Below are 13,431 nucleotides of genomic sequence, written 5' to 3'. Positions count from 1 at the left end.
CTGTGATACTAATTTTTCTTCTGGATCTGTCCCTTGCAGTACTCTATTGTCACCACAAGATGTCCTCGGTCTTCTGGGTTGATTGACATCCAGCATCACTCAACCCATAAGACTAAGGGCATACTGTGAGTGCGGGGTAAACTGCTGGTGGCGTCCTCATTGAGTGGAATTTATCAAAACTGGAGCAGACAAAAACTGTGCTTGGCATCCAATCGGCTTTGCTCTCTCATTTTCAAATCTTAACTGATCAAACTGAAAAGACATTCTGATTGGTTGCCATGCTGCTCCAGTTTTTGTCCAGGTTTTGATAAATTCCCCCCATTGTATATTGCTGTTATTGGAACTGCTCTCTGTATCATTTAGTACTGCCCAGCCTGAAGAGGACCCTGCAGCATCACTTGACTGCCCTAAAGAGTTCAGAAAAGGTAACTATATTTAAAAAAAAAACTGCTTATCATAAAGTTCGGGGGACCTTCAGGAGAGAGAAAGGGGTGAAAGTTGGGTTTTAGTTCAATAAGTTTTTATTAAGGGTTCTATAAGACATACAGGTTGGGTTTTAAAGAGGACCTGTTTTCAAGGCACAGCAGATCCTGCTGCATTGTACACAATTTATAGTTTCAAGTCATATAGGAGCGCCACTTACCTGTAGCCGCTGGGAGCCGTACTCCTCCCCCATGTGCAGATACATCTGTAAAGAGATTGGTGCAGATAAGAATAGTGAAAATATTACGCCAATGCTGGGTTGTCGGTGCCATCAGGAAACTTGATCAGAGAGTCACAAAGTGTGCATCACATGTACATCCGATGTGCAGCTGTGAGTTTATTTGGTCATATCTGTCCTTCGTTATATGTGACCGACACGCCATCTGGTGGACGGGACCCGCAGACGCATTTCACTGCTTTATAATATATTGTGGCATCTGGTCCCTATAAAACCTCCAGATTTCCCCGATCCTTACATTCTCATCCACTCCTTCGACCTACTTTGTAACAGTTACATCACCGCCGGCAGGTTGAGAGCAACCCATTCATTCACAAATGTTTGTAGATGCGTCTGCATGCCTAGGTGCTTGATGTTATACACCTGTGGCCATGGAGGTGATTGGAACACCCGGATCCAATGATTTGGAGGGGCGTCCTAATACTTTTGGCAATATAGTGTATATATAATACTTTTTCATATTATTATAATAAACTGCTATTATAATTTATTACACTTATTTTTTAAAGTGTACTTAACTGTCAACTCCTGTAATCCAGATAACATTCAAATCACAATGGGATTGCATGCCTGCTGATGAAATGAACAGAAGGGGATTCTAAAACAAAGCTTGCCATAGACAGTGTTAAATGGGCAAGCCTGATCCGAATGGCCTCAGGCGTCTGTAACAGACAATGTATCCTAAACTTGAACGCTCACAAGGGGATGGCAGTTTTTCTGCGGAGAAGAGTAAAGAAGGGATGGTTCAGTGCCGGCCTATGAAGTGTGTGGAGGGGAGGTAAGAATCAGGCATGATTTTCTGTTCAGTATTGCCTACTGAGATTTTTTATGTACAACAACAAATAGTATCTGTCTCATCATTACAACATTTAGAATGTTAATGTTAGGTACACTTTTAGGTACACTCCACATTATCTAAAAAATAATAATGAAATCCATAAGCCAGTGGGATCAGATTTTCACATTCAGCCTTTTGCCAGTTTAATTGATCTATAATCATGTCCCAATAATTACATATTAAAAAGCTTAAACAAATGTGGCGACAAATGTTTACATAGAAAGTGTTGTGTTTTGTAGTCTCGGAGGCTAGGGTACTAAAGAAAAGCTTTATTAACAAGTTCAGGCAGTCATCATCTTCCTGTAGTAACCATGATACAAGATACAGCAATTCACATGCAGAGTCTACTCAGCCTTTCTCAGCTTTTTACTCCAGAGGAACCCTTGAAATGGTTTTCAGATGTCAGGGAACTCCTGTTAAAACCATTTTTGGGTTCAGTGGAAAATATGCCATATGTCAGACAGCTGGGGCTTTCAAATGGCATTGGCCCCGGAATTATGCAGGAACCATCAAATGTGAGGTTCATCAGCCACTGCTTAAAAGGAGAACTATGGGGTTAAGTCTTTTCCCCATAGTTCTCCTTAGGGTAACGGGAGGATACAAACTAGCGTCCTCCCGTCACCATAAGCTCAGTACACAGAGAGCTGTAGCTCGCGGTATACTGAGACGCCGCAGCTGAAGCAGATCCCGACAATTGTGCCGGGATCCGCCCAACTGCGTGACTGACAGCTGGCTCTGCCTATCTAAAGGCAGAGCCAGCTGTAACCGCCCCCTCCCCCGTCCGTTCCGCCAGTCAGCGCTGGTGGATCGGAGCCGAGCGGGGAGAATCCAACCCCTCCCCTGTCACGGGAGAGAGCCGTGACAGGATCGAGAGGTGAGCGAACGCCGGTATGTGTTCGCTCACTTCCCGATCTACTGAGCCGACCTGTGACAGTCTCATTATCACAGGTCGGCTAGAACTATGACGTGAGTGAAAAGCACTCGCCTCATAGTTCTCCTTTAAGGACCACTAGCAACCTCTGGAGGAACCCAAGGGTTCCGTGGAAAGCTGGTTAGGAGTCAGTGGCGTAACAATCACCACAGCGACCCAGGCGGCCGCTATGGACCCGGGGCACAGTGGGGCCCGGCTAGATGCCGTGCCGGCCGCCTAGGTCGCTATGGGATCCTCTGCTGGCGGCTTTCACTGGCGGCTGAAGACGAACACGCCGCTGCTCAGATCACTGACAGGAAGCGCGTTCCTCTCCACAGAGTCAATGAGAGCCAGCAGCGGCAGTGGAGGAGGCGGAGCCCGTGGTCAACAGCAGGGGAGGAGTCGGGGCCCGGTGACAAAGAAGGAGGCGGGCCCGGCGACGGAGGAGGAGGCGGGGCCCCATCAGCGACCGTAGAGGAAGAGGAGGCGGACAGGTAAGAAGTGCGACCAGCCCATCTGAGGTTGACCCTGCATAGGCTCTGCAAGTTCACCCTCAGGTGGGATCTCGAGTGGGCTCTGCAAGGGGTATAACTAGAAATCACGGGGGCACCGTACAAAATTTTGCTATGGAGCCCTGTGATTTCTAGTTACGTCCCTGTTAGGAGCAATCTAAAATACTTTGCGGGGTGAAGCAGTACTACAAGATGCAATGATTCCTGCCTGCTGGCCTTTGACCCTACTGACAATGACAAAGTCAAGATTAGGAAGGCCACATACTCCAGAGTACTGATACAATCTGCAGGATGGGAGAACATTTTTGAAGACATTGGCATCCCCCTCCCCGCTGCCTACAAGGCTTCCAGATTGTGATGATTTGCTATGTCATAGGGAACATTTGAAAATGTTAAGTTATCTAAGCAATATCCTGAAAAATGTATCTTATATCTTGAATTCCTCCTGAAAAACAGCAGTGTCCTTCCTGTGTACAGCGCTGGATTTCACACAAGGCCAACCAAGGCCTGGCCTCGGGGCAGCAGGGAGTAGAGGGGCGGTAGGGGTGTGGAATTCCTATCTCCCGATGCCCGGGACATGCAGTTCTGGGCACCGGGTGGGTAGTTGTTTTCTAAATTTAGCCCGGCTTTGGGCAAGCAGAGCTAAATGTACAGCGGGGAAGCCGCCGCTTGTTTTGTACAAGTGATCCCAGCAATGTCGCCGAGATCACTTGTATGCAGCCTGCAGGTCTGCCATTCTCTATGGGGGGATTGGCGGGTAGGGGGGTGCATTGAGGAACATGGCATTGGGGCAGCAGCGAGAGTAAATCCGGCCCTGCCTGTGTATGGGCACTTCTGTTCTCTAGCCTCATAGCTGTATATCTGCAGTGTGACATCATCTGAGGCACTGCTGCCTCTGACTGCTTGTCTCAGGAGATTTGTAGTAAGATTTGGTGATGTCACTACTGTACTTCTCACTGTTCTCTTTGCTGAAGAGAAAGATGTACCTGAGAACCTGCAGTGCAAGGATCTGCCCGTTACTGCTTCATCCATTCTGTGGACCTGGGCTTCCTTCATCTCTATCAGTACCCCTCCAGTTATCAGATCTCCAGTCATCAGGGGCAACTCTGACTTGAGGAAGCAAAGCCCTGCCTCTACCAAGATGGTTCTCTCAATACAGAACAGCCATGAAAAGTCAGTAATGGGACAAGATCAGCTGCAGGAAGACCACAGGAAACACTGGTGACTAGTCCTTTGTCCTCTGCTTGCTCTGCAGGCCCTCTTTAAAAGGAGAACTATGAGGTAAGTAATTTCCACTCACCTCATAGTTCTAGCCGACCTGTGACAATGAGACTGTCACAGGTCGGCTCAGTAGATCGGGAAGTGAGGGAACACATACCGGCGTTCGCTCACCTCTCAATCCTGTCACGGCGCTCTGTCGTGACAGGGGAGGGGCTGGATTCCCCCCTTCCCGCTCCGATCCGCCAGAGCTGACTGGCGGAACGGACGGGGGAGGAGGCGGGTACAGCTGGCTCTGCCTTTAGTTAGGCAGAGCCAGCTGTCAGTCACGCAGCTGGGCGGATCCCGGCACAATTGTCGGGATCCGCTTCAGCTGCGGCGTCTCAGTATACCGCGAGCTACAGAGCCTAGGGTGACGGGAGGACGCTAGTTTGTGTCCTCTCGTTACCCTAAGGAGAACTATGGGGAAAATACTTAACCCCATAGTTCTCCTTTAATGAAGTGGTGATCCCAACAAGAGGAGCGGAATAATTATTTGTTGGTGGTGCCATATGAAAAGCTGGGTATAGATAAAGTTGTAGCACAAGGTGGAAGGTTCATTAGGTGGAATATATGATAGAAAAAGGTTTTATTTTTTCCTTACTTGTAAAAAAAGTGAGGCAACTAGGGTTCCACTTTAAGACCAGCAGTTTATTGGCGGCCACCACGTACTGCAAGTAGTAAAGCACCATTGCCAGACTGAACCGTACTTGTCCTTATGGCTAGTCCAGAGCTACTACTGAGATATCCACCTACCCATCACTGGTCACCACTCACCTCCATGTAGTCCAACTCCGTCTCCTTCAGACAGCTGGCCACGTTGAATATCTGGAAGATTAAACATGGAATAATAAAACATTGATGGCAGATAATGACGAGCATTCCGTCTAATCTCTTATTTATATAAAGTTTTGTTCAAGGATTGTACTATCATGCCATATAGTCACTGTTTATTTCCCCCATGGAATCTGCTGAGCAATGGTGGCATCTGTTTATTCTCCATGCAGTAATACTCCCTACATTGCTCCATCAGTGTCAGAAAAACCCACCTTATCCTACAGCCCAACCATGGAAAATACTTTCCTCAGAAACCTTATTTCTCTACTTAAAGTGACATTAAACCCTCAGATTTTTTAACATAAACCAATACTGTAATGTGCGCCTCACTGTAATCCATGGTAGTTTCCCTTCTCTTTGCTGCTTTTCCTTTTAAATCCTCATGTCTTCTCATGCTGGGGGAGAACTTCCCTTTGCAGCTCAGGGCCTCTTCCTGTAGTCCTGGCTCAGGTTACAAGCCTATAGAAACGTATACACAGACACCGTGTATCCATTCCTGAGACAAGGCAGTCTGCTGCAAAACAGAAGTTCTGCAGAGCATGAGAACAGATACAGATTTAAAAGGAAGAGCAGCAAAGAGAAGGGATTACAGTAAGGCGCACATTACAGTATTGGTTTATGTTAAAAAATCTGAGTGTTTAATGTCACTTTAAAACAAAACTCCAGCCCAACCTACATCTGTCCTATCTACTTCTGCCTCTGTTGCTTGGTGGAAAACTGTGCCGCACTTTAATGTCCTTCATCTCCCTACTGTGTGCTTCCGAATTTTCTGCAACATCAGTCTGTGTGACAGCCAGCCACCCGCAAGAGAAACTCACTGTCACAGACACACCCTTGGGGGTTACAGAGGGTGTCAATCACAGCTGATGAGTCTCCTGTGGTGCACACAACTTCCATAGATCCAGTTTTTTTTTATAATATTCTGCTAATTGTATCCAGACATTGAAAAAAGGTGCAGACATAAATCATTGCATGGCAGATATGTACAGGAGTCAATAAAACCTTTTCTTGAGTAAAATATTAATTTAAAAACTCATTAACAAAGACGGTCTCATTTGAATAACTTACATATAATATTACATTGATAAATGCTCTCCCCGAAAATAAGACCTACCCCGAAATTAAGACCTAGTTGTGACCATGCCCAGGACCGGTGGTGGCATAAGGGGGAACTTGAAGAGCTGCGGGAGAGGTGGGAGAGAATCAGCGCTGCCAACTAAGCCAGCGCTAGAGGAAGCGAGTCGGCACCGGAGGGAGCAGAGCTGAATAAGCCGATGCCTCCTCTATATCGCCGGCTTCCGTCACAGGTGGAGGGATACCCAATGCACTCCGCTTGTGAGGAATCTATAGTGAAAGCGCGCTTCCCTCATTCTGCTTACCAAATTGCTCTTGGAAAGGTACGGCAAAAAAAAAAAAAATCAACAATGACCGGGCAACTCCATATTAGATGATTAAAGTCAGCGTGAGGTTGAATACAATGTAGACAATTGGAAGTAGCCACACAGCCTACTTTGTGTAGAAGAACTGGTGTTAGATAAGCCCAGTAAGTAGAGCCAATTGTACTCGGATGGGAAAGGGTTATCTGGAAAGCCCGCCCACCTCCTCCCTCTGCACAATGAATCCTGGGATTCAGAAATTCCTCTGCTGGCTCCATCGGATTCCTCCGTAGCACAGCACAGCACAGCACAGCACAGCAGGCACAGGGGAGGTATGAACGGTACAGATTAAATATTCACATATTTATCTCACCAGATGGGAGCTGAGCAGCATAGACAGCGCAGAGAGCTTAATGCAGCTTTCCCGGTCGCCTTCAATATCTAGAGACCCCTCCGTGTCCAGGATGTAGACCGCCACCTGCAAAGTGATTTAAAATAGCACAAATCAGATTCAGATCAGACCATTTAATAGTTTCCAAACTCTACAATAGCCCCTCCTAACCAGGATTCCTCTAGATGTTGGAAAGGATTAATTGGGCAGTTGCTAATTGATTTCCCATTTGAGGGTGTTTGCATAGGCCAGGGGTCAATGTAACTTGGCAGAACCAACTGCATGATATCAATGTCCTTTTTAGCTGTCTGTAGGCAATCTGACCCACACTGTAAGGAGACATATTAGCCATAATAAAAGGTGTATTTTTCTCAATGACCCCCAATGAGTTTGGATTTAGCAGGGGTTCCCTGAGAACTAAAAATAATTTCAAGGGTTCTTCTGGGTAAAACATTTGGGAAAGGCTGGTCTAGAAGGTGCACCACCATCACTAAGTGCAGCCGATACTCTCACTCATTACAATCTGGAGTAGACTCTTTGTAGGCTTTATGTATTCCCTCCCTAATGTTGAGCGGCTGTATAATTGCCCAATCCGTACCCATACAAATCTGTTTTCCAGCAGTCCTTGAGTAATGGAGACTCTACTGTCTCCAAAGTAGTCAGTGGCACACAAGGTAATGGAGGTAGCAGAGCAGGCATCAAGTCACACAGAGAAGTAGAAGGAAATCAGCCATTTAAAAAGTGGGCTAAAATGTCCTCTTCTGGGGTATCCAGTTGTGTACAACCCAAAATGAGGAGGGGTGTTACCAATGGACAATAGCTCTATAGCAAAGACGAATTACTGAGCAGTGTTTATCTCACCTTCTCCCCCTTGGCGCCCAGTATGAATGGTTTGCTCCACATCCATACACCCTTTGTAGTGCTGTCAATGCCAGATCTCCATTGAAACCCTTGTAGGGGCTCGTCTTCTGCCCCCAAGCTGAACTCTTCGCCCTTCTCCTAAGGAAAAACACATGTTCACAAGCTGCTCCTCATTTTACAGAACAACATGTACAATGGGCTTCATGCTGTGGCTGGGCGAAGGACATTCACGTATCTTCATATTCTTATCAAGCAGTAAATGAGCTTAAAATAAATCTTTACTGATCTCGGTAGCTGCAGGTTCTGTGGAATCTGCATCCTCAAAGGTCACACCATTGGCAGAGAAGTCACCCAAGGCTTTTTCTTAGCGGCTCAGGTCACCCGGTTCTCCTGGTCCTGGTCTGTGTACATTAGATATTAGGAAGATGGTGGATCATGAGTCACTTCTGGAGGGAAGGGTGGAGCTGAGTGTTCAGAGCTACCTAGTTACTGCTGGAAAGGGGAATGGGGGAGCTGAGCTGCTGAGTCACTGCTGGAAGGGGGTGAGAGCAGGATACGCTATTCTATTGAGAGAACAACTTAAATGACTTCAGTGAACTTTAAGGCCAAATTGTTCCAAAGTACTCGCAGCTACAAAGGTCCAAGGCTGCCTGAGATTTAAACATTTGACCTTTGTGACCAGGCCCCATACCTACAGGGCCTACAGACACATGGTTATAGGACCCGGGTCTCTCACCTGGCTCTCCAGGGCCCTCATAATGTAATTCATCAGGAAAGATTTTCCCCGACGCTTCTCTCCAATGACGCCAAGCAGGTAGACGGGGTAACTTGATGACTCAGAGTTCATAAAACAATCCCACAGGACCGATTCGTTCAAATGTAGGCAGCCGCTGCCATCAGTCCACACCAGCTGTACCGGGTACCCATGCTCCGAGGATACCTGTGACCCCTGGAGAAAAGAGAAAACATATAGAATAGGGACATCATATCTGATTAAGGGGAATAGTGTCCTTCAGCTTGTGAACTACAGCAGTAGCCATACTTGGGTCTAGCAAATACCCATTCGCCAAGTGAAGTGGGGCAGAGGTTTTGTCCATTCTGAGAGGGTTTTAAGAGAGGGGTTCCTTTTTCTTTTCTGAAGCATACATGTAATGCTAGACTGCATAGGACCCATAAGATAGGAAACCTACCGGCTCCTGCTATATGTCTACTGGGCTGGATCATGGTTATTTTATTGGGATGGTGGATCAGCTATCCTCACAAAATTCAGGTATGGCCTTGATCTACACAGACTGGATCATGGATGGATTTATTTCCTTATTGGAGCAAATTAGAGGATCCTGTGGATCAACTACAGGTATAGGCTCCTTTAAGACAGCCGCTCCGATCAGGTCCGTCTATCAGGCGGACCCGATCGGATGCCCAATGCAAGTCTATGGACAGCCATGTCTAAACGGACGAGCGTCTGTTTGCACCCGGTTACCCCCGGCTCCGAACAAACAGATGGAACAGTGTTCCATTTTGACGGACCGGATCGTGCCAGATCGGGGGTAATCTGATGTAAACGGATACAGCAGATTTCCATAGACACACATGGGGTCCGGCACTCTCAGTTGTTTCCTCCATCGCAGGAAGGAGGAACAAATTCTAAGGACATGAAAGTCACAGCGATGACCTCTGATCCATACTGCTCTGATCAGGAGGGGATCTGTGCCGGGATCGTCTCCTGATCAGCCCGTGTATGAGGGGACTTAGGGTTCTGAGGATGCACGGGGCCATTTTTTTTTAATTTGCTATTATGGGAAATGTAACAAGAGTATCCAGTACAGAACATCTCAGAGTTGTTGGAGACAATAAAACCTTCAGAGTGGGTGAGGACAGCCGCGAACTATGGCTGAGGATCTTGTAGCTAGACTCTAATAATAAACAGAACGCAATGGGTGAACTGTCCCCCCAGATTGGACTTACACTATATGGCCAGCAGAATATGGGCACCCCTCCAAATAATTGAGGTCAGGTGCGAAGGATACTATTGATGTCACCGACATTTATACAATTGTGCTCTTCCAACCTTGTGGTAACAGTTCGGTGAAGACCCTTTTCTGTTGCACCATGACTATCCCCTATGTACAAAGCCAGCTCCATAAAGACACGGTGTGACCAGCTTGGCATGGAGGAACTCGAGTGTCCTGCACAGAGCCCTGACCTCAACCCTACTGAACACCTTTGGGGTGAATTGGAATGCTGATTGTGAGCCGGTATTCTGTCGAAATGGCCAACTCGTCGAGATCTCCAACTCGTAACGTCACATCCGTTGGAGAATTTGATGAGATGGTGCTAGTGCGGCAACCATGGCATTTTTCCAAGCCTCGTCAACGGGCCCAATTGCCCTAAGTGCGCCTGTGCGGCCTCGCAATCCTCATCGAGTTCTCCAGCTGGCATCACTGCTTGTGACATCGGATGCCTGCGCATGCGCACTAGCGCAAATTACAGAACTGCTCTTAGGTGATTGACTGACGGGAGTTGGAGATCTCGACAAGTTGGACATCTCGATAGAACACTGGGTCTTCTGACCCAACATCAGTACCTGACCTCACAAACGGGCCAAATTCCCACAGACACACTCCTAAACCTTGTGGAAGCCTTCCCAGAAGAGTGGAGGGTGTTGTAGCCATAAGGGAAGAAAACTCCATATATGGTTCTGGAATGGGACATCCTACAAGCTCCTATAGATGTGATGGTCATGTGACCACAGACTTTTGGCCATAGAGTGTAAATATGAAACATAAGTTTGGATTTACATGGACTGATTTATGAAGCATTCCCGCTGAGAACCGCTCATACCTTCCCGGGGCCGTTCACATTCTCCTGCACCCCCTTCTGGATCTTGGATATGAGGTTCATCAGCCGGTAGTCCGGGGCTATCTGGTATCGGGGACATTGCTTCCGGCACTCGGGGCACAGGTACCCTTCCAGCTGCGGCGTGCTCCAGTGCGTGCTGATACACACGCGGCAGAAGGTGTGACCACATGCGATGGAGACGGGATCCTGCAGGTCGTCCAGACAGATGGAGCAGGTGATCTCTTCCATCAGGGAGTGGAAACTGAGGTCATCCTGCGCAGAGCTGTTACTGCTGCGAAAGAAGGAGACAATGTTACACATGGAAGACCTTTCCACCGAAACTTCACTTTCTCAAACAATTCATCCCCACACAGCTCCCTCCTCATGTATCACTGGCCCCTCCCCTTTTAGATTGTGCGCCCTCAGGGGCAGGGCGCTCCTTACCATCTTGTCTTGTATTGCGATTGTAATGTCTTCCTTACATTGTAAAGCGCTGCGCAAACTGTTGGCGCTATATATATACTATGTAATAATAATAATAACTTCACAAGGAGGACAGGAAGAGATCAGTTCTGTTTAAACCTGAACTCCATGCAAACGGCTGTGCATGTGACCTGCTGAAGAATGTATCATTCTGTTCAGCCAGTCAGCTGATCCAGGCACCTGCGCCAGACAACACAGATTGGTCCTGGACCTCCTGAGGACTAGTGATGGGCTTGGGCGTGTTCGCAGCCCCACGTGCCCAGCCTGCCAGGAAGCTGATAGTGCCGCATTATAGCGCCGCCCATTTATATGTAAATATCACAGTGGAGACTATATTCAGTGGGGGGGCCAGTAGCCCCTCTCTTAATTTGCCCCTGTCTGCCTGGCATCTTGTGTCCGGGTTTCTGCTGCCATGAAACCCTGACACAGCATTCAAAACCCGGACTGTCGGGGTGAATCCTGAACAGGTGGCAACCCTAGCCGCAGCGCCAATCACAGAGACATTATCCCGCTCCGCCGCTGCATGTCTCAGTACCTGTGATTGGCGCTGTCAGCTTCCTGGCGGGCTGGGCGGGTGGAGCTGCCAACACGCCCGAGCCCGTCACTACTGAGGACTACACTGTAGCTAAGCAATAAAGTTGGGTCTAGGATTCGCCCCCGGACAAGGAGGACCAATTAACACACCAGCGTGTGGAAGGAAAAACAGGTAAGCACAGAGAGAACATGTAAACTCCATGCAGATCATTTGATGACCATGGTATGAAACAGGGACCCCCCCCCCCGTGTTGTAAGGCAGAGGTGGGGACCACTGAGTCGTTGTGATGACCTCATTCACTGTCAAGATGAGTGCCCATGGGGAAGATGCCAAACTAACCCCCTCCCTAGCCCCCTACCAGCTGCCACTGGGCTTGCCTCGGCGTCACTGCTCAGCTCTGGGGCCGCCAATCAGGTTTCACATGGAGAGGAGAGTGCACAGTGATGTTGGAGGGACTTTCCTGCCCCAGTCAGACTGTGACAGTGCCGACCAATCAGAGGCGAAGGCAGGGCACACACGTGATGAGGAGGGTGCAGCTCACCACATGCCCCACCCCAGATAAAAACGCTGTGCCCAGGGCAGCTAAGCATGTCTGCAGGTTCTGACCATCTATTTCATTTAAAACAATACAAAGCATTAACGCTGCCCTCACCAGCACAGAAAACATAATCACTCCATCCAATGCAACATTTCCTGTCATTTTCCTATAGAGATGGAGACACTTCCTGTGAGAGGTGACAACACAATGCCCCTTTCTCCTTGTTGTTCTCCTGCGTTGTCACCCTCTGTTAGCACACATTACACAGACATGGTCCACTGTTGTCACCATCAGGAAACCCTGAGACTTGTCATGCAGCCATCGCTGGAGTGCATGTAGACAGGAAATGGTTTCGAGAAGGCTGCAGAAGATCAGCAGCACATCGCTCAACATTTTAAAGCTGACAAAGAGGGAAAGCTTTTAGTACAAATATTGTAGGCAAAGGACACACGCCTGGTCAGGTGGACCAAGAAGAATTCATGCGCAAAAACAGTACTGTTGCTCCCACGCTTCATCCTGGCTCCTTAAAATAACAATTGCAATAATAAAAAGGTTGGATCAGCTCAGTAGTAAAAATAATACATGTCTGTGCAATGTGCGCCAACATGCCCACTTGCAGTATCCATTTAAAATGTGGCAGGGTGACAACTCAGGGGCACAATTGCGAGACAGGGACAGAACGTTGTCACCTTAAACAGGAAGTGCCTGAACAAGGACCTTCATGACAGGATCACCTACTGATTTATAGTGGCTTTTGGAATGACACAATAAAGTTGATATGACATTTTTGGTGATCGGGTATTGTAACGCTTCGCTCTGATCACTCTCGGAATATTTTGCAGCGTTTGTACATTGTTCCTTTTATCTCACTAGAAGTTTCCACGTCGTCTTATCATTCACATACGTTTGTCTTCTCTTTCGGAACTTTATAGAAAAGAGAATAAATGATACAGGAAAAGATTTTCTATTTATCAGAATACAAGCTCCTCCTACTTTGATTGGACGTGTATGGTCAGCTGACCATACAAGGAACTGTAAACAGGAAGTGACATGTATACAATGTATAGAATAATCAGCAGCGGCATTGATACAATGTTACTGGACTCCCACCTGGGTGGTTGAGGTGGTTCAGGTGGTTGGGGGGTCTCCGGTGGGCTCGGCGCCCTCTCTCTTCTGGGTCTCCTCCTGGTTTTCCTCCTCTGGGGCTCTGGATATCTATTCCATGTTCTCCCAGACTGGCTGGTGGAGGGGTTGGGGTTCTCTCTGTCTGCCCCCCTCCTGTCCTCCATGTTGGACTCTGCGGTGGCCTCTACACAGGAGGTCTCTCTACA

At 47.8% G+C, this 13,431-nt stretch overlaps 1 protein-coding gene across 1 annotated transcript in view; it reads right to left on the bottom strand.

The window, feature by feature from the left end:
- LOC108800669 (RING finger protein 112-like) overlaps positions 1-10,865 on the bottom strand; it is a 16,479-nt gene extending 5,614 nt beyond the window's left edge. Inside the window, exons 1-6 of the mRNA XM_018572662.1 lie at positions 10,548-10,865; positions 8,440-8,652; positions 7,704-7,841; positions 6,825-6,929; positions 5,016-5,066; positions 644-688 (exon numbers count right to left, since the gene is read on the bottom strand). Of these exons, the coding sequence (XP_018428164.1) occupies positions 644-688; positions 5,016-5,066; positions 6,825-6,929; positions 7,704-7,841; positions 8,440-8,652; positions 10,548-10,865 (870 nt within the window). The remainder of the gene's footprint in view (positions 1-643; positions 689-5,015; positions 5,067-6,824; positions 6,930-7,703; positions 7,842-8,439; positions 8,653-10,547) is intronic.
- Positions 10,866-13,431: the final 2,566 nt, after the last annotated feature.

The sequence above is a fragment of the Nanorana parkeri genome, unplaced genomic scaffold (assembly GCF_000935625.1).
Source record: "Nanorana parkeri isolate BGI_ZX_2015 unplaced genomic scaffold, ASM93562v1 scaffold2095, whole genome shotgun sequence".
Classification (NCBI taxonomy): Eukaryota; Metazoa; Chordata; class Amphibia; order Anura; family Dicroglossidae; genus Nanorana; species Nanorana parkeri.
The sequence above is the reverse complement of the archived record's forward strand: the minus strand, read 5'-3'. Positions and strand labels throughout refer to the sequence as shown.